At 41.0% G+C, this 23,768-nt stretch overlaps 1 protein-coding gene across 8 annotated transcripts in view; it reads left to right on the forward strand.

Moving 5' to 3' along the window:
- MPDZ (multiple PDZ domain crumbs cell polarity complex component) overlaps positions 1-23,768 on the forward strand; it is a 3,829,210-nt gene that overhangs the window by 2,510,036 nt on the left and 1,295,406 nt on the right. For all 8 annotated transcript variants that reach the window (XM_044061234.1, XM_044061239.1, XM_044061240.1 and 5 more), the window contains one exon: positions 10,420-10,527. In XM_044061234.1, coding sequence (XP_043917169.1) covers positions 10,420-10,527 — 108 coding nt within the window. The remainder of the gene's footprint in view (positions 1-10,419; positions 10,528-23,768) is intronic.

The raw sequence follows: 23,768 nt of genomic DNA on the forward strand, positions 1-23,768 counted from the left end.
CTCCATGCCAACTCAGGAACCCCCCCTGCTTTTTTACTTTCTAACCAGTCCCCAATTCACCACCAAAAGGCACCTACTCATAATAAAGCCTACAACTCTAGCACCTGACAATCTGCTAGCTAAATGTTTCAAAATGACAGCTGATGGTATAGCCTACTCGATCTCAATATTAATAAATTGCTCCATCGGATATTCTGTGTCTCACTTCTTTGAAGGAAATTTTATATTGTACCCCTGTTTAAAGGAGGTAGCTCCATCAAACAAACCAACTACTGACCATTACCAGTCCTTTCCACTCTCTCCATATTCGTTAAGAAATGTGTACAGTCTCAGCTACACAGTCATATTGCAGTAAATTCTCTTCTTCCCAACATGGGTTTCAGTGTTAATAAATCCTATGCCCACTTATTTGGAAAAACAAAATCAATCATCCCCAAATGCCAAAGGTGTCCCAAAGCAGTACAACAAAGTAGGAAAGTCTACAAGGTACACCACCATGAGCTTGCACTGTGTCAACAGTAATAAAAACACCCCTTATTTGAAGAAAAACAAAAAAAAAGTAAAAAATTCCCAGCTAAGATAAGCACTTTCGGCTTCTTAAGCCTTCTTCAGATCATTCATGTGTTTTTAACATTTTTATTGTTTGTGCGGTCGAATGGCCTCTGAAAGACGTGCGTGAATGGGCGTGCCTTTGCTTAAGGTTGGGCATCGGGCTGGCAACTCGTCACCATAAAAATCGACTGCCAGTCATTAGCGGACCGGAGTTCCACTGTGGCGACCCCTAACCGCGAAAAGACAAATTGATCTGAAGTAGTTGACTTCATTCATTCTGCACATATGGATATACGGATACGATTCGGATCCGAGTCGGCAAAACTTTTCAAGCATCAGCTCTGAGCTCCAAGCTCCTCCCTTACCTATATCACATCACCTCTTCCTGTCTAGCCCCAGATCTTGTTTGCTGCTCTATGAGTCAGCATCTTGGTCTCTGAGCTCCTAACTAGTTGGTAAGGTTTTGGTCCTTTATTGCTAATTGCTGAGTGTGTATACCTTCCTTTTTTTTTTCCTCCCTTGCATCGCGTTTGGTCGTCGTGTTAGTTTAAAAAAAAAATTTATTGAGAGTTATTAATTTAAGTGTTTATGTAGTATTGTGTTACTGGTTCCCGCCTAGGCCCAATCCCTGTTAAATGTGTGTGGGCCCCAGGGCTTTTTCTGTCTTTGCTATGGCTGAACAGCCTAAAGTTCTCTTTAAAAAGTGCACAGAGTGTAGTCATAAGCTTTCTCCAGCCGATGGCCACACTCTGTGTGTTCTATGTTTAGGGGTTGCCCATCTTTCTGCCTCCTGTGACATTTGTTCGGGTTTCAATCCTAGGGTGTTGAAGGATTGTCAGGCTAAGCTTATGGCTGAAGGTCTCCTACCAGCTTCTGCCCCGGTTTCCTCCCCAGCTGGTGACTCTGTGCAGGGAGGGACTCAACCTCCCATCAGGCCTGCTTCCTCGGAGTCGTCTCAGAGAGGTAGGGACAAGAGAGAGAAGGAGAGGCGCCATAAAGAGAGGGACAGGCCCAGAAAAAAGTCTCCGGACAGGGAGTCCTTCTCCAGCCCGTCTTCCAAGGTACCCAGGTCTCGTTCTCCTCAGCTTCGCTCTCCCTGTTTCTCGCCAGAGCTGACGGAGCCATTGGGGCAGAGGCACTCCCCTCTGATCCGACCCAGACCCGAGTCAGTCGCTTCCTCCAGATCGACTCGGAGTGTATCCGAACTTGATATGGACAGGCTTTTAAGGAGGTTCATCCAGAACCAGATTCAGATGGGGATCTTACCAGGGCCCTCTCCCATTGTTGAGGGTTCTTCTTCTACTATGTTCCACCCTATTGCTCCTTCCCAGATCTGACCCAATGCTTCGGGGTTCTCGGGTCTGAGACCTTTCGGAGCTGTGCGGTCGGCGCCGATGATTTTTGTTTCCTCGACGCTGGCCGTCGCCTTGAGTTCCTCGGATCCGATCTCGGGGAGTCGGAACCGAGGGTCGAGATCTCGCTCTTTCGGATCCCACCCTCAGTGCCCAGACTACCCTGTCGTCGGCTCCGGTCCCTGCTTCGGTGCCGGGCAGAGCCTCTTCCTTACGTTCTACGGAGGGGTGCTCTCCATCGGAATTCAGGGCAGTGGAAAGGGTCCTCTCCCAGGGGTTGAGACCTCAGCTCACATCCTCAGATCCCACCCAGACCCCTCTGTTTTTGGATTCTGCTCCCATTGCCCTGTCTCAGGGACATCCCGTGCCAAGGCAACCCCAGGTTGTTCCCCTCAGGGAACCCCCAGAGGCTTACGAATCCTCTCCAGAGAGTCACATTGGAGAGGAACCTCGTAAGCGCAAGTGCAAGAGGAGGCACTTGGACTCCCCTGAGTCCATTACCACTGATACGGACTTGGATGAAGGAGAGAGTTCCCCCAGATCACCTACCGAGGACGTCTCGTTCGGAGACATTATGGAGATCCTCTGCCAAAGAGGAGGTTGGTCAGCCTCTAAACCCTTTGCGGATGAGTCCTTATTCCTGGAAGCCTTTGACGTGGGCCCATCTACTTTCTGGGTCTCCCCTCCAGCTGACCCTTTGGTGGACCTCATCACCACTAGGGCGTGGAAGGATCCTGACACCGTAGAGCCTATACCCAAAAGGCCAGATAAAATTCTTTCCCCGGTGTCAGACAAGCAGGCATGGTCCAAGGGAGCCCCAGTAGATGCTTTGGTGGTTGCAGCTGTCACAAAGAAGGAACTGGCACAGGAGAGTTCCTCGGTTCATCCACCAGACAAGGAGTCCAGGTCGATGGATCATTTTGGGAAGCGCATGTACTCATCAGCAACATTTTCTATCCAAGCGCTGAATTACTTGGCACATGTCATCCGATTGCAGCGAGACCTTATATCGGAGCTAACTGAGTCGCCTCCAGAGTCTCTGTCGCAGCAGGGCAAGCAGTCCTTCACTTCGAAGATGACTACACTGAAATCAGTGACTAATACCTTTATGCATCTCCTCTCTCATGCCACGAAAGGAGCCACTAGAGCTGCTGGTACAGGCGTTGCCTTGAGGTGACACGCCTGGATCAGGCTGTGTCAGTTTGCGGACCCCTTTAAGACTTCTTTCATCAATGCCCCATTCAATGGATCATCCCTCTTTGGGAAGACTGTACGTGACACACTAACCTAGAGTGAGAAGAATGGAAAAAACTTTGTCAGCCGTCAGAATCCGCTTCTCTAACCCCCAGAGGTCCTATTCCAGGAACCAAAAGGGGCAAAAGAAGACGTGGTTCTGGAAATCACAGTCCTTTTGTGACACTCGGGAATATTCGTCCCCCAGAGGCAGAGGAGGTCAAGACCAATGCCGTCCCAGGGGCAGAGGGGGTCCCAGAAACTTTGGGTCTAGGGAACCTTTTTCCGACAGACCCGCACAGCAACCCTGAGGGGTTGCCCGGCTGCTGTACTCTGGAGGCAGTCGGGGGAAGATTTTCTTTACATCCAGGAGTCCATTACTGCAGACCACTGGGTGTTAAACATCATATCCAGAGGATATTCTATCCCCTTCATTTCATGTCCCATAACTCCAGCACGCCTTCCAGATGTTCCACCCACTCACAGGGAGGCTGCAGCTTTAGAGGTTTCGAAGCTGCTACAAAAATGAACCATCGAGCCGGTCCCACAAAATCAGTCCGGATCAGGCATCTACTCCAGGTTCTTTTTAGTGCCAAAGAAGACGGGGGACCTCAGGCCCATTCTGGACCTGTCTATCCTCAACCTGTCGGTAGAGAAACAAAAATTCTGGATGGTCACTGTACAGTCCATTCTACCGTTTGTGAGAGAATGCGACTAGATGTGCTCGTTAGACCTCCAGGACGCTTACTATCACATCAAGATCCACAGAAGCTCCAGGAGGTTTCTGCACTTCCGGCTAGGGGCCAGTCACTTTCAATTCACAGCCCTACCCTTTGGTCTCACCACAGCCCTCAGGGTGTTCACCAAGGTTATGGCGGTTGTAGCGGCTCACCTGAGACTTCAGGGCATTGAGGTATTCCCCTACCTAGACGACTAGCTCTTTGCTGCATCCACCAAACGTCTCGTGTGTCAGGCCCTACACTACTTCCTCGGTCTGGCTCACAAGTTAGGTATCATGATCAATATCAGCAAGTCCCACCTGACTCCGGTTCAGATCATAGACTTCATCAAGGCATGGTTGGATTCGATTTAGTCAAAGATTTTTCTTACCCCAGAAAGGATAGAAAATGTCAGACTCCATGTATCGGCGATCTTGGATCATTCATTAGTCACAGCAGCCGATGTTCTCAGGGCCCTGGGTTTGATGGCAGCCGCAATCTCTGTCCTCCCTCTTGCACGTCTTCACATGAGATTCCTTCAGTGGAATCTGCCAGTTCAATGGTCCTGGCTAGACCTTCCGATGAATTTCCACATTCGAATCAATCGGACATGCAGAACGTCACTCCAGTGGTGGCTTCAATCAGTGGACTTTTTTGTGGTTGCGCAGCTTCCTAGCCCCTCTGGCTCAAGCCATGGTGACCACGGATGCTTCCCAGCTCGGGGAGGGGGCATGGTCCAAGGCACGTGGTCCCCTCCAGAGACCAAGCTACACATCAATGTCCTGGAGATGAGGGCAGTGCTGTTAGCGTTGAGAGCCTTCCACCCTGTCCTACCTCTGGGGATGGTAGACGTACAATCAGACAACATGTCTGTAGTCTGGTATATAAACAAACCGGGAGGGACCCGATCCTACCCCCTTTGTTGTGAGACCATGAGGGTTTGGGAGTGGGCCATATCCACCAGCCGGTTTCTTATAGCAACGCATATCCCGGGACGCTCCAACATTCTAGTGGACAGTCTAAGCAGGGCAATCCTTCTGTCTTATGAGTGGTCTCTGAAACATTCAGTGGTGGAGAAGATCTTCCGTGTTTGGGGTCAACCTTACTGCGATCTCTTCGCATCTCCTTCCAACGCGAAGTGCAGCAACTTCTTCGCTCTGACCCCCCCCCCCCCCAGGGGATGTCACCAGGGACGCTCTGGTCCATGCTTGGCCTCCCGGGCTACTGTATGCTTATCCCCCGTTACCTCTTATTCCGAAGTTCCTTCAGAGAGCTTGCCGGCTGCAGTGCAAAGTCATTCTCATAGCTCCCCTTCTGGCCACGTCAAGTGTGGTTTCCCTTCCTATGGTCTCACCTGTTGGCTCCTCCATGAACTCTAGATCCATGCCCGGATCTGATCTCTCACCCATTGGGCTTGCCCCTGCCCAACCTGGACAGTCTCAAGCTGACGGCGTGGGTGCTCCAGTTCCCATGATCATCAGGACTCCCGGACTTTTGTCCCCTGTTAAGAATATTCTGGTAGCTTCTCTTAAAGCCTCCACTAGGAAACTCTACAATAGTAAGTGGAGACGTTTTTGCGTTTGGGCCTGTCAGCACAATCTGAACCCGTTTGCAGCCCCCGTCCCGGTCATACTGGATTTTCTGTCTGATCTCTTTCGATCAGACGCAAGTGCTTCCACCATCAAGGTTCAGCTGGCTGCCATCTCTAATTTTCATGTGGGTGAAAATAAGGTTGCTTTGGCTTCTGCCAAACTGTTTAAAGCTTTCCTGAAGGGCACTTTCTTATTGTGACCTCCACTTAAAGAAACAGTGCCCCCCTGGGGTCTGACTTTAGTCCTTGAGGCTTTGACCTCTCCCCCTTTCGAGCCAGCCGGATCAGTTCCGATGAAGTTTTTGTCATGGAAAACAGCCTTCTTGGTCACCATCACTTCGGCCAAGAGACTTTCAGAGTTACAGGCCTTATCCTCTTTGCCCTCCCTATTTGGTTTTCCACAAGGATAGGGTTTTGCTGTATACGAATCCTTCCTTTCTCCCCTAAGTGTCCTCAGCAGCCAATATTAATCAGTCTATAAATTTGCCAGTCTTCTTCCCAGATTTCCAAAATAGAGGTGAACATAAGCTTCATTTATTGGATGTCCATAGACAGCTTCGTTTTTACCTCCATAGGACTAAACCCTTCCAGAAGTCGGATCAATTATTTGTATCCTTTTCTAAACCATTTTTGGGCAAAGCAGTTTAGAAAGTGCCCTTAGCAAGGTGGATCACTCTTTGTATTGCACAGGTTTATAAGGACAAAGGTTTATCTCCTCCTGGTGTATTGAAGGTTCATTCCACTAGAGCAATGGCCATTTCTGCAGCTTTTTGGATAAGAGTTCCATTAGACGATATCTGTGCGGCAGCGACTTGGGCCAATTCGCACACATTCATCTCTCATTATAAATTGGATCTTATTTCTAGAGGGAGAGCATCCTTTGGCTCTGCGGTTCTCAGAAATATCCTTCCATAGAGGCCTCCCAGGAATACTAGTAGCTGGGGACTCTGTCCCATATGTGCTGAATGAATGAAGTCAACTACTTCAGATAAAGAAGTTATGTTCTTACCATAACGTTCCATCTGAGTAGTAGACTTCATTCTTCTGCATCTTCCCTCCCTCCATCCCCCTCACTCTTCTGCATCTTCCCTCCATCCCCCTCACTCTTCAGGTTTTTCCTGTTTAGGATTGTGGTTATGTTGCCTTTTAGTGTCAGCAAACTCGATCTGGGGCTAGATAGGAGGAAGTGATGTAATATAGGTAAGGGAGGAGCTTGGAGCTCGGAGCTGATGCTTGAAAAGTTTTGCCGGCTCGGATCCGAATCGGATCCGTATACCCATATGTGCAGAAGAATGAAGTGTAATACTCAGATGGAACGTTATGGTAAGAACATAACTTCTTTTATTCTTCGAATAAAGAGTATTTTTATCGTTGTTGACACAGTGCAAGCTCGTGTTTGTGTACCTTGAAGACTTTCCTACTTATTTGGAAGAAGTCTTATATTCTACCCCTGAGGAGGATCCACCAAACTTACCAACTGCTAACCAGTAGCGATTTTTTTCTCTCTATTTATAGTCTTGAGAAATGTATACAATCCCAACTACTCGACTATATCACACAAAATCAAAAATTCTCTCCTCACCTCTTCCCAAGACAATTTTCATCCCCTTCACAGCATTGCCACTACACTTCTAAGCCTCTGTAATACGGTAAACTTACACAGAAGTGAAGCCAACCTTTTATCTACTATTTTTCTTAATTTATTTAAACTTTCAACACTTTTTCATGCCACAAACTCTTACCTAAGCTGTCACTAGTAGGACTTAATGTAGGGTCTCCGATTGTAGGAAGTTTATTGTGTGTTTGATACATGGATGCCAAGAAATTCACCTTGAGAGTGAAACTCCAGAGGTAAATGTTGACATCCATGTTAAGAGAGCACAGTACTTTGTTACAACAGAAATCTGATCATAATACTTTGTAGTGCGTGGAGAATTTATCTTCTACATGCACCACAAATTAGTCGGAATTAAGATTTTTTTAAAAAATAATGTGTTATGCAGCTTTAAAAGCCAGTAAAGCTGGTGGGTAAGAGGGTGACATCCTTACATATTTTGTGTGTAAAGGACAGCAGGCATAAATGTGATTTGAGAAGGTGTTTCTTATCCTGCTGCTGCTGTTTACTGATCAGTGCTGTCTGCTTTTAGTGCAGCCCTGACCTTAATAGGATGTATGTGGTGCATAACAATTATTAAGCATCCTTCTGAGCATTGTTAAGTTTAGGTCATGTGCTTTAGCAATGCTGAACCAAAATATAATTTAGCTGTTTCTTGGGCATAATTATGGCTATCAATGCAGTGTAACTCATTCCTGTCCTGGTTTCATAACTACCTTAACAGTAGATTCCAAGCCCTGAAATGGCAAAACCAATTCCTTTCCTTCCTTCCAGTATCTGTGGGAGTCCCCCAAGTATCCATGTCCGACCACATACTATTCAACATTTTCAATAACAATTTCTATACAGTTGTAAACTTGCCTCCATAATACAATATGCTGGCAACTCTACACTTATTCATCTGGCCCAAAACCTAATCAAACTACATCAACTCACCCAAGAATCTTCCTTAATAGAGTAATGGCTGAATAATTCCCCCCCCCCCCAAAAAAAAAAATAGTTGTTGTCACTCCCATACAACTTGCAGCCCTAAAATCATTCCATTCCTATTACCTCTGCCAGCTCCAAGACTGAGCTAGTATCTTATACCAAACTGATCGGTGTTTACATAGAAGGAAATCTAAAATTTCACTTATTTCATTCAGTACACAATTAAAAAAAAAAAAAACAAGATCCTAATATAGGGTCAAACCAAAAATGCATGACCCTGACAGGAAATATACTTTTTTTCCTTCCTATTCCTCACAGTTGTTTATGCTTCTCCCATTTTCATCAGTGTGCAAACTACCCTGAAAAGTAAGTCAAAACAATTTTATAGCAAAGTAGCCAAATATGCAACAAACCTTCCAAACAAAACCTACCATTGTTTGATCCACAGACAACTGCAGTAGTTAGAACGACTTCAACGTTTAGTATTTTGTCAACTTCTCATCGTTCACAATCTCATCCACATGCCAAACAGTTGTCTGTCACTCTATAAAATCATCCACAATTACTCCCCATTGAGATCTGTACACTGCATTGCAAAACTACTATGCTGGTGATTCCCTCTACTCCATCTGTCTAAAATATGCAACTATATATCCCACTCAGTAAAACAAGGACACACCCAAATGTTTTTCAGAAGTAACTATTTGAAATGCCAAGAATCGCTTAAGCGAATTTCAAGGTACTGGGACTAAATTGCCGAAAAACCAGACTTGCATATGTCAAGTGTGAGATAGCCATTTTTTTGGAGTATTCCCTTTTCTCCAAGGTATGTTGATCTAGACGTGTTTGATATATATATATATATATATATATATATGTGCGTAAACTTTAAAGGAGAGGAGTAATATTTGAAATTTGCTGTTTTCCTGCATTTTTGGTCTTTTTTTTCAGTGTGTGTGTCAGCAGTCATTTCAATAGGGAGCCCTCTTCAGATTGTAACTGAAGACTTACCTAACAAACTCCTGATTCTACCACTGCTCTACACCAGGATAACTACATCCTATCCTCTCTAATACCCATAAATGGTTGTATTGATTGAGTGGAGCAAACCATTCAAGAAAATAAAATAATCAAATTAATAAAAAGCACTATTTAAAAGAACTTTTATATTTCTTTGTTGTATATATGTATGTGCATATTTATGTATATATAAACTCAGTAAGATAGACAGCCCTCTCTCACATTCTTTTCTCCCAACTTTGTCAGTCTTCATTGCTTCATTGTTCTTCTTTCTCTAGTCTTTTTCTCTGATTTCCTTTTGCTACCTCACCTTTCCTTAATCTCTCTTGACTAAACGTGCATGGCACTTTCTGCTATATTTTAGACTTTAGATTTGATTTTCAGTCACATTTTTCCTAGCTAACCTTTATACTTAGTCACTTAGGGTGCTTTAAATAGTACTTAAAAGGCTGTTATGCTACATTTGTCATTATGCTGATAGCCACTGTTGTGCAGTATTATTACACCTCCCTTTCTATTGCTGTTCGTACCTAATCATGTTACATTCAGAATATTACTGTAGTACTTGCATTCAACTATGTGTTATCAGAGATATTGCCGTTTTTCTGTATCTGTTTGCAAATGATATTGTGATAAATTGTACCACTGTCTTTCTTCCATGATGTGGCTTTATATTTCTATGTGTTTTATGGAGTTTTTTTTCCTATGGGCCTCCACAGAAAATGGGTCTTGTTCCCAGTTGGACTTTCTGAAATCTGCTTTTTTGAGTTGCAAGTCAGAATGTTTTTATTCTCATAATTGCATGTATCAAAATGATAGCACCATTGATGTCAACTTGACATGAAAAAGTAAAGGACTAGAATTTTGAAATTAAGTGTAGTGTCATGCTTTAAGATACATTTTGAACTTTATAAATATCTGTGTCTTCCCTTTCCTCAGTTACTGTGTGCCAAAAATAACTGTTCAGGAAAATTTAGTGAATGTGCCCTTAAATGAGGGGTTACCTCTGGATTATGTTTGATCAATATTTTGATAACACTGTAACAAGTATAATAATGGCGCACCAGTCATTACATTTTCCTGAAAGACTTTTAATTCAGAAATTATTCCAAGACTTGATAGCATATATGTATATTTCTCCAAATAATTTGTACATGAACTAAATAAGAAATTAAAAATATATACTTGTTTTCAGAGAATCTTAAGTTCCTTAAAATAAATGTTAAATTATAAATATAGATAGTTCTAAAAGTAGTGTACCACTATCCTTTACAGATACAGTGGAATTGTTAACCATAATGACTGAATTTCAAGGGAAGATGATATCTGTTGATCATTAGCTGCTTCTCTGTGGAATAAATGAGGAGTTATTATTTATTTATTTTTTTTGCTGTGCACTTTTGGCAGGTTGATTTTATTGATCTTCGAGATGCAAGCCATGAGCAGGCTGTTGAGGCAATACGAAGAGCAGGCAATCCTGTGGTTTTTGTAGTCCAGAGCCTGAACAAACCTAGAGTAAGTAGTTGCATTTAAAAAAATGTAACCCCAGTGTCAGCTGTCACCATCTGTACTGAAAATGCATGTTACTAAAACAAAACTTTAACAAAGTGAGTCCATGTTTGTTTTGTTAGGACTGCCATAATTACAAAGGGAGTCTGTACTGAATTCTTACTAGTAATGCGGTACTAGAATCCAAAATGAATACACAAACAGAAGATGTTTTGTATTGTCTGAGTCGTGTTTTTCCAACAGCTCTGCATAGAAGGAAAGATAGAAACAGCAAACAAGTTGCAGGTCATGCTTTTTTATTGAGTTAGCAAGTTTGTTTCTGAGACTAATCTGTGACGTGTAAAATTCATTCTTCGGGTCAAGTCAGGAGAATTATGTAGTAATGGAGCTCAAGCACCACAGGCAGGTGTAAGCATATGGACATTCACTGAGTTATTTGAAGTTATTCTTTGCATACAATGTTGCTTAGTTGTATGGCAGTTTATATGCCTACACAGTGAGACAAAAAGGTGCTTGTACATTAATGCATAAATTGGTATTTTAGGGTAAACAGCATAAGGGAAAACACTATCACTGTCAGTAGCTGTGCAAGTCCCATTCTTACCTGTAATACAAGAAAGAAAGCCTTTTGAGCTATTCAAGCTAAGCTAAAACACCAAGCAGTAATAGTAAGAAATATTTGTAAATTAAACTAAAAACAGTAGCGTGACTGCCTCTCTTTACCCTAGACCAGTAATCAAGGAGCCTCAATCCTCACCACTGTCACTGGTGAGAGACAGTCACTAAAAACAGGAATGAATTTACACAGTATTTTTAAATGCATCTCTCTGCGTCAAGAGCACACAAAGGAACATGTTCTACTGGGACTGCACTCTGTCTCTCCAGATCCCAAACAAGACTCACCTTGGGGCACTGTGTCCCATTTCTAAGTAGCTGACACACCCACACCTGGGTATTTGATTTTTACATGCACACACACTCCTGGGAAAAGCTGGTATAGATTCACTAGCTGTACTCCTTCTGCCCTGACTGTAAGATAACCTCGCTATCACCAGTCAACCACTGTCAGTCTTTTACAAAGGAATCCAGTTATACTGAGTAAAGTCAATACTAACATAAATGGTATAGTGTAACCAAAGCAGCCAGGCTTTTTGGAGTGGCCCAAGGCATCACTAAAATATGCACAGGTGCTCTCAGTATGTTAAAAGTATTCTCTAAAAGTCCAGCCACAATGAAAGGTATGAACATATGTAATAAATAAAATAGAAAACATGAGACTACTAAATATCAAAGTACAATAGACAGAGTTTCATCACAGGAAAAATTAAAATAACACAGTTGGACAGATTCAAACAGATGCAGAAAAATACTATTAAAGTGATCTCACTGTGTTTCCTGACTGTCTAAGGAATAACTGTTTCCTAGGTAACTTAATACAGCAAGGCAAAATAGGATCCTGAGATGCTTACTTCCTGAAGGCATGGTGATGAGCTTCCAACTAAAACTAAACTGAACTCATTGAACTGTGATAACTGTCACAGATTTTTGTATCAGGTTACAAAGAAAACAAAACAAGCTTGTGTGTGAATTCCATCCTCTCAGCACTGGTTATGGAATAACATCACGATCACCTGACTCTAGTACAATACACACATAGAGCTTTGCTAAGATCTGTTCCAGTATTTGAAAATTATAGAACTATTTCAAAAACGTCCACTTTTCCCTTCCAGAAGTCTTTGTTTAAACATAAACATTTAATCAGTTACAAAACACTGTTGATACATTTTTAACACAAGCATCTGTGCAAGTCAGTGTGATAACCAAATGACACAAAATTATTTACAAAACTTCAGCTAACTATGATGGCATGTGTTACACATGCACAGCTCTGCTCTCCCTGGCATGGATGGCAACACCTCACATTGTCACAAGTAGTAAAAAAAATCTTGTTACGATTAAAATTTACTCACTTTTGTGAATAAAAACAGCTTCACGTTCTTTGTATCAAAACAAATCTTCTTGTTGCGAATAAAAATAGCAACACTTTGTAGTAGCAAAATAAGAAACCTTTCTTCTTCTTCCGGCTTTTCCCGGTTATTGCATGAAAATTCTATAATTCAGGAGTTAAGCAATGTGCTTATGTAACAAAACTAGAAATAGATCTTTGTTTATACATACTTCAAAAACAAAGAAAAAAAATCAACATTCTATTTAATTCTGTAGAAATATAAACAAATGTTTGTGATTGGTTAAAACCTAAATATCTCTTACAATATATATTAGAAGTTAGGTGGCTACAATATTCCAATAATTATCTTGCTTTTAGCTTCGGTGTGATTGAATGGAGTGTTGGCAGCCTGGAAATTCGTTAGTAAAACTTGAACTTTGAAAAAAAAATGGTGTGTTATAAGACTTATAAATGCACCTGTGAGGATATAGTACTAGGGATCCATGTTTTTTTTATAGATACACATATGTGTACCATTAGGTGTTAACCATCTAATCAACTATCTAGGCTAAATTTTCTCAAACATGTACTACACTCTCCATTGATTGTTGTGTGATTGGATAGAGAGGAATTGTATGCGGGAAATCAGGAAGTGAAATCTAATTGGATGAAAAATTGAAATGCGGGTCTAAATGGGTCTTATAACAAACACCAATGAGGACTTCGTAATTTGGGTTATGTCTGATTGGTATTTTTTTATATAGATTTTTTTTTCCTTAGCATAATGTTTGGAGGGTGTAGATTTGCTTGAAGTAACTTTAGGCTAGGTTCTTCTTCTTATTAAAAACACATGTAAAACATAAACAACATATTCTGAGTACATTATAACTCAAAACCACATATGTTGCATAACAGACTTCACACATAAGTCACATCACTTTATACACTTGGGCAAATCCACACCCACCATCACTACTAAAATCTATAAAAAGCATTACTGAGCACTTTTCTTACTTTTTTCAGCACACTGCTGTGAGTTGCTTTTTTTTAAACACCTTTATTGCATTATCACTTGTCACATAGGCAGACTTCGATTTATACAAAAGTGTATTCAAACTATATCAACATGTTCATGTGTACAAACATTATACTTCACATACATTGCTGTTTATCATATAACCTAAGCAATAGTACATTAATTAAATTCCTGCCTTTTTTAAGCAAGAAACATCTTTATTAAGCCACCACTTACAACATATATTTATATAAATGAAAACAAACCACACCGACACACGGGTCTATATTACATCGTCGAACTCACAGGAGTTCGAACGAGGTAATATTGAACCAGGAATTTCTAAACCCAAAAAGTACGAAAACACAGAACAGCGATTTTTTTCCCTAGGGAAAAAAAAACGCTGTTCCGGTACAAAAAAAAAAAACAAAACAAAAAGTGTACACTTTAAACTTATACTAATGTGGGGGGCTTCGACCCCCCACACCCCCTAGTGAGGGGGGGCTGTGCCCCCACCCCCCTACTTAAATATACCAACTCCGAGATTGCACCACAGTGGAGGAAATAGCAAAGCCGAGAAAATTTGCCCACCAATTTTTTTCCCTGGAAAAAATCGGTGTTCTGTGGCTTTGCTATTTTCACATTTCGAACATATGGGTTCGATATTACAATGGTCATACTCCTGTGAGTTCAGTGTAATAATTTAGACCCCGACACACTCCTAGTTGCAAGCATTTTACATCATAAACCATGCTGACATACTCCCAGCTGCAAACAGTATACATCACTTATAATCTACCCAATCATTTTCAGTCAAACATTACATAGCTCATTTAAGTCCTACCTTCTTTTAAACCTCATTCCTCCCTGTATGTAGTGTTCCCACAACTCCCAATGTTTCCAGTGTAGTTTGTTCCTACCCTTTTCCAAAGATCTCAACTCTAGTTGTTTTATCTCTGTTACTATATTCACTACTTGTAGTATAGTTTGTTTAGATTTTTATTTCCATTTTCTAATAATTGCTTTTTTGGCAACCACCATAGTTAGACATAGCAAGGGCTTACCATGTCTAGGTAGTTCCGATTCTGTATCATAGCTCAGAAAAATATTCTCCCTCGACACTACAGCCTGCCCACCCAGCATTTCTGACAGTGTGTCCCTTAGGGAATCCTTAAAGTCTGCCAATTCACTGCACTCCCAGAAAATATGTTCCCAACTACCTCCTTCTTCCCCATCACACCTCAAACATTTGCTATCTACCTGAGGAAAAATTCTCTGGAGTCTACGTGGGGTATGAGAATATCTATGTAAAAATTTTCAAGCAAAAATCCTAAATCATCTAGATTTTCTTTCATATTTGGGAGACATACAGATGTCCTCCCATTGTTGTGAATTGCTTATCCAGTCTCTCTTCCCAATCGTTTCAACCATCCTCCGATTGATTCTTATAGTTTTCATGCAGTATTTTATATGCTCTACTAATTATTCCTTTTTTAATGGCAGCTTCTATTCTAGATTCTACTAAAAACTCTACCAGTGCTTGTTTTTTGTTTAGGACCCCCCCCCATTTCTTTCTCTTTGCCTGTACTTATATCAATCCTTGATGGGGAAGGCAAGCTCTAACCTGCAGTCTAAATAAATTCATTTTTTCCCATTCTGTCATCTTTCCCTCTCTAGTTATTTGCTCCTACTGTCTTGGTTCCTTTGCCAGTTTTCTCCAATAAATTTCAGCCCCCTCTAGCCTATTATACCTAACTGCAGTTATCCCTATTGGGAGACTCTCCTTTATCCATTCCCATGTTTGCTTAGTTCTTAGGATACTTTCTTCTACTTTATAAATGCACTATTCTGTATGATTATTGTTATTCTCCTTATAAAGGCCTGCATCCAAAATTCCCGTCTCTCCTTGTTTCTTGAGCTTCTTCCCTGTTTCATCATCATCCTTTTCCACTTCGGATTATAGTTTTCTGCTTGTGTTATGTATAGGAGCCTTAACTGTGTAGCTCTGATATACCCCTTCAGATCGGGTAATCCAGTCTGCCTTCTACTGGAAGAATCAGCTTATCCCACTTAACTATTGCTGTCTTCCCCTCCCAGTCCTTTAGCTCTTTATTAATTGCTATCCACAACTTCTTCTCTGGTTGATGAAAATATGCCTGACTTGTGTACAAGACTTATGGGACTAAAAACATTTTAACTGCTTGTATTGTACTGTCCTTGCCCATATAACAAAGTTTTCATTTTTCTGAGTTTTTGTATTATGTTTTGTTTAGTCTTCTCCCACATATCCTTAGCTGCCACACCAGAATAATTTTTAATCCATGCTCCCAAATACTTCATTTTATCATGTCCCCATAAATATGGATATCGCTGAACAAAGTCATATATGAGTTCGTAATTTACTGCTATTGCCTTCTTTTTAGTGTCATTAATTTTGTATCTCAAAAAAGATTTGAAACTGTCTCAAAATGTTCCACAACACTGTAATGTCGCTTTCTGGTTTTGTCAAGTATAAAATAGTGTCATCTGCAGACAGAGCCAGCTTTTCTTGACTACCATACCAATTATACCCTTGAATTTCTGAGTCCCTTATTTTATTTGCCAGTGGTTGTAAATATAATGCAAATAACAAAGGGGAAAGAGGGCACCCCTGCCTGGTTCCTCTGCTCAAACTGAAATTATCAGAGAGGACACCACCCACTTTAATGTTTACCTCTGATCCCTCATATATCCTCCTAATCAACCTTATATTTTTTTCAGGGAATGCAAATGCTTCCATTGCCCTACTCATAAAGTCCCAGCTTGCTCTGTCAAATGCTTTTTCTGGATCAAGACCTACCAACATCAATGGTATTTTCTTACATTCTGCTTCTGTCTGAATCATCAATGTTCTGTTAATGTTGTCAAATGTTTTCCTCCCCTCCACAAAACCACATTGATCCATATCTGTCAATTTTAGCATTGCTTTTGCCATTCTTTTAACCATTATAGACATAAACACTTTATAGTCATGGTTTAATATTGAAATGGTCCTGTGTGAAGCTGGATGCAATGGATCTTTACCCTCTTTAGGTGCTCCATTACTACTGCTTTCTTCCAGGATGTTGGTTCATCTCCTCCTCTTAAAATAGTGTTAAACAGAACCTTCCAGATCTTTATCAGTTTTTTCCGTTCTAGTTTCCAAACCTCCACAGGAATACCATCTATTCCTGGGGTCTTTCCTGTAAATTGCTTATACATCACAATTTTTATCTCATCTTCTCCTATCCTAACCATTAAGAATTGAGCCTCATCTACCTCTAACCTTAGCATATATAATTCTTCCATAAACATTTCCATTTTTATCTTTTCTTGGTTTCCATATTTCTCTGCTTTATACAGACTTTCATAGAATTTATGAAATATTTCTAATACATCTGCATGATCTCTTGTTGCCTTCCTTTGTTATAGGCTCCCTAAACTTGGCAACAGCCATTTATGCTTTGGTTGCCTGAGTTGTTGTACTAAAAGTTTTTGTGCTCTAGTGTTATTATCAAAAAACAGTTGCTTAACAGTAGCCTTTCTAGACTTGTATATATTATTGAGGTAATCCCTTATTTTCTGCTTAGCTGTCTGCAGTTGATCCTCTTCTTGTTCTGTGAGATTCCCCCTATTCTGCAGTACTTTAACATTTGTCAGTCCCTGTAAGAAATTCTTGTTGCTTCTTAACCATAGCTCCCCTTTTTTATTTCCACCCTGTTTTTAAACTCCATCTTAATTTTATCCCACTCCCTAAGCTGTGTTTTCAGAAGTAGTTTCAGTCCTTTTGAATAGCTCTTGAATAATCTCCACTACCCATTCCTAAAATTCCTCTCTTTTCAACAGATTCTCATTTCATTACCCTGTGTTTTTATTTTAGCTATTATTGGCGCATGATCTGAAGTAGTTATTGGGTGCCTGCCAAGACGTTCAATTAAATGCACACGTTCCTCTGAAATGTAAATTCTGTCTAGCCTTGCTCAGTTTTTATATCTTGGGGAATAATATGTAAATTCACTCCAAACTTCTACTACTGAATTCACACATTCCATGCCAAACATTTTCATATATTTTTTTGTAAATTTACCCTCCTTTGTTATGCTTTCCATTCTAGCCCCCCCCCCGAAATATCTTCAGTGCTGCAAATCAAATTCCAGTCCCCACCTATAAGTAATATTTCTTGCTGAAAATTGATTATTCTCCCAGAATTTTCTTAAGCTCCATTATATCAGTTTTAGGTGGAATGTAAATACATGCCAGTGTAATCCTTCTCCCTTGCCAGTAGCCCCTTAGCACTACAAATCTCCCATTATTATCTTTATCATCTTCTATCACTATTGGAACTTCTCTTGCAATTAATATCAGTACTCCTCTTTTCCTTTGTCCCAGATATTCCACTGAATAACCATCCTGAAAACCTTTCTTTATCAAATTCACATGTTCAGTTGTTTCTAATGGATCTCCTATAACATAACTGTTTGCATTCTGCATTTTAATATAGTTCACTATTCTTTCTTTTTTGTCTTTATCTTTGAGACCATTGACATTTAAAGGCATTACATAAAGCATTGTTGTATTAAAAGTTATTATTCCCACCTTTTATGTGTAACACCTTTTTTATTTAATGTCTTGCATGCATACAGTGCTTGGCAGGTTGAACTTTTATATAGTTGTTTATTGTCATATGCATTTGAACCTATGTCACATCTTTCAAAACTTTTTCTTTTAATGAAAACCCTAAAAAGCAAATAAACTCCCAATAACCCCCTAAAACCTGTTAGTCTAATACTAACACACAAAACTGTGTACATATTCACATATTGACGTTTTACCCTCCCAGTAGGAACAAATGTCCCAAACTGGCAGTCACAATGATAGACTTGAGTTAACCTAAAAGAAAGGTTATCCGTGCTAAGACATGCAGTAGAGCCTACTGGTAATTGGATTTGCGTTATCTTTATAGCTCTCCCTGCTGAGAAAACCCCTGAATGCTTTCAGAGAACATTATCTCACAGCCAGTTTCTCTTTTTGTTTTTCCTAGCCAGTCACTCGCCATCAGACTGTAACTGGTTTCTCTTTAGCAGATTGTTTCCATGGAGACATGAGAACCAGACAGTCAATTTATTTTTATTATACTATTTCTATGGAGACATGAGGGCCAGATACAGAATTGCTACTAAGCATACATTCATTTGCTAGAAATAAGCCTCATAATATTCAGTATTCTTTTTCATTTGCTTGCTTTCTCTTAAAACTTGGTACTAAATCAGTCTACGGTCCTTAATCCAGTCATCGCCCCATTCAAGAATGCCAAAAAGCACATTAATTTTTCTTTTGTTATGCTCTTTTAACCAGGCATTTTTGTACATTGCAGTGTCTAAATTTCTTAAAACTGAACAAGAAAAAAATAGAGAAGGGAGAAAGACAGGGAAAAAAGAGCAGCGGCATGTATTTACCATTCCCATTACACTTAAAATAACTGAGAAAACAGTACTTTATAGCATTCAAAGAAAACCACACACCACAAAAATAGTACTATTAAGAAAAAAACGTTCTCTTTATTTTCAGTTAACTTTCTTCCCTCTCTTCCCCTCCTCAAAACATTTATTTGAATATTAATGACATGAAGTAGGGGATATACTTTATAGAGTCCTTCACAAGTCCAGCAAATTCTGAAAAAGTCCAATATTTCCAGATTATTTTGTTCCGTCATTTTTCACAAATATAATTATTGCATTGTAATGTTTTATTATTGTTCACCTACATCACCCACATCCTGTCTCTGCTTCATTTCCAACCTATTCTCGATTCTTCTGGTCAACTCTTCTCCTCCCTTCCTTCTCTCCAACATTTTCCATTGAAACAGTGGAAAAGGTTTCACACATGCAATCTCTCTGTGGTCTTTATTACCAGAAATGCAAGAATCAGAATCTCCTTCTCTTTCACAGTTCACTTTTTGTTGGACAAATTTTGTGTTTCCTCCTTAGCATGTAATTGATCAAAAAATGATTTTGTCCCTCCAGGGGGAGAATGCCTTGAAGACAGCCGGATACAGCAGTTTGAATCTCACACCTGCTTCTCAACATTCCCTAAATAGTGGAATGAATTTACTCCTCTTCTGCCTGGTGTACAAGTAATCATTCTCCACAAACACTCTGCTGCCTCCCACTTTTAGAATTTTGTCCTTCTGCCACAGTTTTGTCAGAACCAACTCCTCCTGCTGGTAGGATTGTATCTTTGCTATTAAAGGTCTGGGTTACTTTCTCATAGACAGGTTTGGAGCATACACACAGTGTGTACTTTCAACTAACAAATCCTGCTGTGGAATACCAGTCCAGTTGCTTATTTGTGCTTTAATAAAATTAATGTAGTCTGTTCTTTCCAGCTTCTCTGGTATAGCTGAAAATCTCAAGTTTTCCCTACATGCTCTGTCCTCTAATTGTATTAATGTTATGTTGTGCCTTCATTCTTGCTGGTTGGGGTCTGAGCCGATTCTTGGCTCCTACTTGGCTGCATACCAAAGCTTGAGGCTCAAGGCTATAACCTATACCAAGACGCCTAGCGGCTGTTCCCCAGATCTCGTTTGCTGCTTGAAGCATCGGGATTGTCATGTCTTGCTCAGGATAATTATTACTTTTATTACACATTTTATTAATCTTTTTTTTGGCAAAAATTGTTAGAGCTTCTTAATACCTTTCCTTGTTGAGTGTTATTCTGGTAGTGTTATTTCTTTACTTAGTGTGTTTTTTTCGTCTGCTTCCCTTTTTTCTTCTTCTCCTATCCCATTAAAGAATCCATTTAAATTAGAGGATTTTTTTCTCTTCAGCTGTTCCAGTGCTCCTGAAAGGAGGCCTGACTGTCCACCTCTGGAGGCAGTTGGGAGAGGACTATCACTGTACCCACAAGCCTGGCTGCAATTGACTCAAGACAGATGAGTACAGTCCAATATATCCAGGGGATACACTATTTCTTTCCACTGTCCACCTCACCTGTCAAAGTCTATCCCAGACATTCTACCCGGTCAAAGTGATCAAGCAACCCTAGAAATTCAAAGGTTGCTAGAAAAGAGAGTCATCCAATAGGTCCCCACAGACCAAATTGGATCCGGAATTTACTCAAGGTTTGTTTTAGTTCCAAAAAAGACAGGGGACTGGAGACTAATATTGGATCTTAGCAGTGTAAACAAGTCTGTAAAGAAAGCGAAGTTCCGGATGGGAACACTGCAGTCTATACTCCCTTTTCTGGGACAAGACAACTGGAAGTGCTCTTTAGATTTTCAGGATGCATACTACCACATAAAGATGGACAAGCAGTCCAGAAGATTTATACACTTCCGGCTGGTAGCCAATCATTATCAATTCAGAGCTCTGCCCTTTGGTCTCAATACAGCTCCCAGAGTGTTTACCAAATGCATGGCAGTAGTCACGGCTCATCTGAGGCATCAAGGATTCCAGGTGTTTCCATATGTAGACGACTGGCTCCTGACTGCCACCACCAAGCACCTACTAATCAGAGCGAGGGATGCCACCATCCATCTCTGCTCAGACCTGGGCATTACTATAAATATAGAAAAATCTGCCTTGTTGACATCACAGCGTATTACCTTTATAGGGGCAGAATTAAACACAAACGACATGGTAGAAAAACTGCTTCGAGAGAATACAGACGCTACGCAGTCAAGTGTCTATCCTACTAAAGAAGAAAAAGGTACAAGCAAAATTTGTTCTCATAGTCTTAGGTTCAGTGGCAGCAGCAATAACACTAGTCCCACTGGCATGCTTACACATGCGGATATTACAGTGGCTACTCTTTGCTCAATGCTCCATGCAGGAGTTACCCATGTCACACAAGATTCTCATTATGAATGCCTGCAAGAGGGATCTACTATGGTTGCTTCAGTCCACTCAAGTAGTGATGGGCAGACCATTTGTATTCCCCTAACCTGTCGCTACAGTGACCACGGACGCGTCCCAGATAGGGTTGGGGGGCATTATCTGGGACAGACTGTCCAAGGGGTTTGGAAAGATCACGAGTACCACTTGCACATCAATGTCCTAGAGATGAGTGCAGTTCTTCTGGTGTTGCGAGCATTCCAGAGGTCTCTTCCCATGGGGACTATTGGGATTCAAACAGACAATATGTCGGTGGTATGGTGCATCAACAAACAAGGGAGAACCAGATCCTATCCTCTATGTCGGGAGGCCCAGAGAGTTTGACAATGGGCAATTTTTTCTCATCGCTTTCTGATGGCAATGCACATCCCAGGGAAATCCAACGTAATAGCAGACAGGCTAAGCAGAGCAATTCTTATGCCTCATGAGTGGTCCCTGAATCAGGAAATTGAGAATCAAATTTTTTGCATATGGGGCCAGCTTTGCTGCAGCCTTTTTGCCGCGCCCCTCAATGCCAAATGTAGCAGCTATTTTGCCTTCATTTCCCCTAAGGGAGAGTCACCGAGGGATGCACTTGTTCATCTTTGTCCCCCCGGGACTTCTTTATGCCTTCCCCCTTTTCCATTAATTCTGAAGGTTATTCAGAGAGCCAAGTCATTGAGTCGCAGGATTATTCTCATTGCTCCTTACTGACCTTGCCAGATATGGTTCCCTTTTCTGTGGCCCCACCTTCAAGAAAAGCTGTGGATCCTGGACCCAGTGCCAGATCTTCTAACGCATCAGTCAGGAACGCTTCACCCCGCTTTTCAGAGTCTGAAGCTGACAGCTTGGTTACTCCACTTCCAATCTTGGCCAAGCTTCCAGAATTATCCCCCACAGTACGACACATTCTAGCTTCCTTGCACAAGAAGACAACTAGGAAAGTTTACACAAGCAAATGGAAGAGGTTCTCTTGTTGGGCAGACAAAAACACATAGATCCTTTTGCAGCCCCTATACCTGCAATTTTGGAATTTCTAACGGAAGTTTTTAATCAAGGGGCAGCGGCAGCTACTCTACGAGTACAATTAGCCGTCATATCAAATTATCATGTAGGAGACCTCGGAACTAATATAATGTCCCATAGATTATGCAGATCCTTCCTCAGGGGTACATTCCTATTAAGACCACCCTTAAGATAACCTCCTCCTCCACGGGACCTAAATTTAGTATTATCATCCTTGATCCTTCCTCCCTTCGAACCAGCATCCTCTTGCTCACTAAAATTTTTATCTTGGAAAACCATCTTTTTAACAGCGATTACTTCTGCTAGGAGGGTCTCAGAATGGCAAGCTCTGTCTGTCCACCCTCCATATTTGATTTTCCACAAAGATAGTGTGTCCATCAGAACAAATCCTTCCTTTTTACCAAACATTTGCTCTGAAGCCAATTTAAGCCAGTCTATTGAATTGCCTGTGTTTTTTCCTAGCTATGGCAACAAGGCAGAGTATAAACTTCACCAGTTGGATGTGCATAGACAGTTGCGTTTTTACTTGTATAGGACCAAAGAATTCAGAAAGTCAGACCAATTGTTTGTTTCATATTTGGAAAATAAAAAAGGTTTGGCAGTCTCAAACATTACCTTGTCCAAATGGCTTACTGAGATAATCACCTATGTCTATAATTCTTACAAGAAAGAACCACCAGAAAAAATTAAGGACATTCAACTAAAGCGGTGTCTACTTCCACTGGCTTTCAATCTAGACTCTCATTGCATTCATTGCATTCAATTTGTGCTACTGCCACATGGGTTAATCTTCACACCTTTAGCTCTCATTACAAAGTAGATGTGGCCTCCCGGAATAGGGTATCCTTTGGTTCCACTGTCCTGAAGAGCTTATTCCCTTGAGCCACCCAAGAAAAAGGTGCTAGGGACTCTGTCCCAACCAGCAAGAATGAAGGCGAGATGGGACAACATAACATAAAGAAGTTATGTACTCACCATAATGTTCCATGTTTGTTGTCCACAATCTCGCCTTCATTCTTGCATCCCACCCATCCATTCCTCCTCCTGGTGGATCTAGAGGAGATTATAACTGGCAGAATATGGTCTGATTCCCCTTGCCTCTTCAGTTTTATGAGCAATATATTTCATACAACATTTTTTATGTATATTACCATACTCTAGTGATAAGTCTCTCAAACGAGATCTGGGGAACAGCCGCTAGGCATTTTGGGATAGGTTGTAGCCTCGAGCTAGTGGAAGTTCTCGAGCTTTGGTATGCGTCCGAGTCAGAACCGAGGATCGCATCCGTACCCAACCAGCAAGAATGAAGGCAAGATTGTGGACTACCAACATGGAACATTATGGTGAGTACACAACTTCTTTTTTTGAA

This window comes from Protopterus annectens, chromosome 2.part0 (genome assembly GCF_019279795.1).
Source record: "Protopterus annectens isolate FY-2018-M chromosome 2.part0, PAN1.0, whole genome shotgun sequence".
In the NCBI taxonomy this organism is placed as follows: domain Eukaryota; kingdom Metazoa; phylum Chordata; order Ceratodontiformes; family Protopteridae; genus Protopterus; species Protopterus annectens.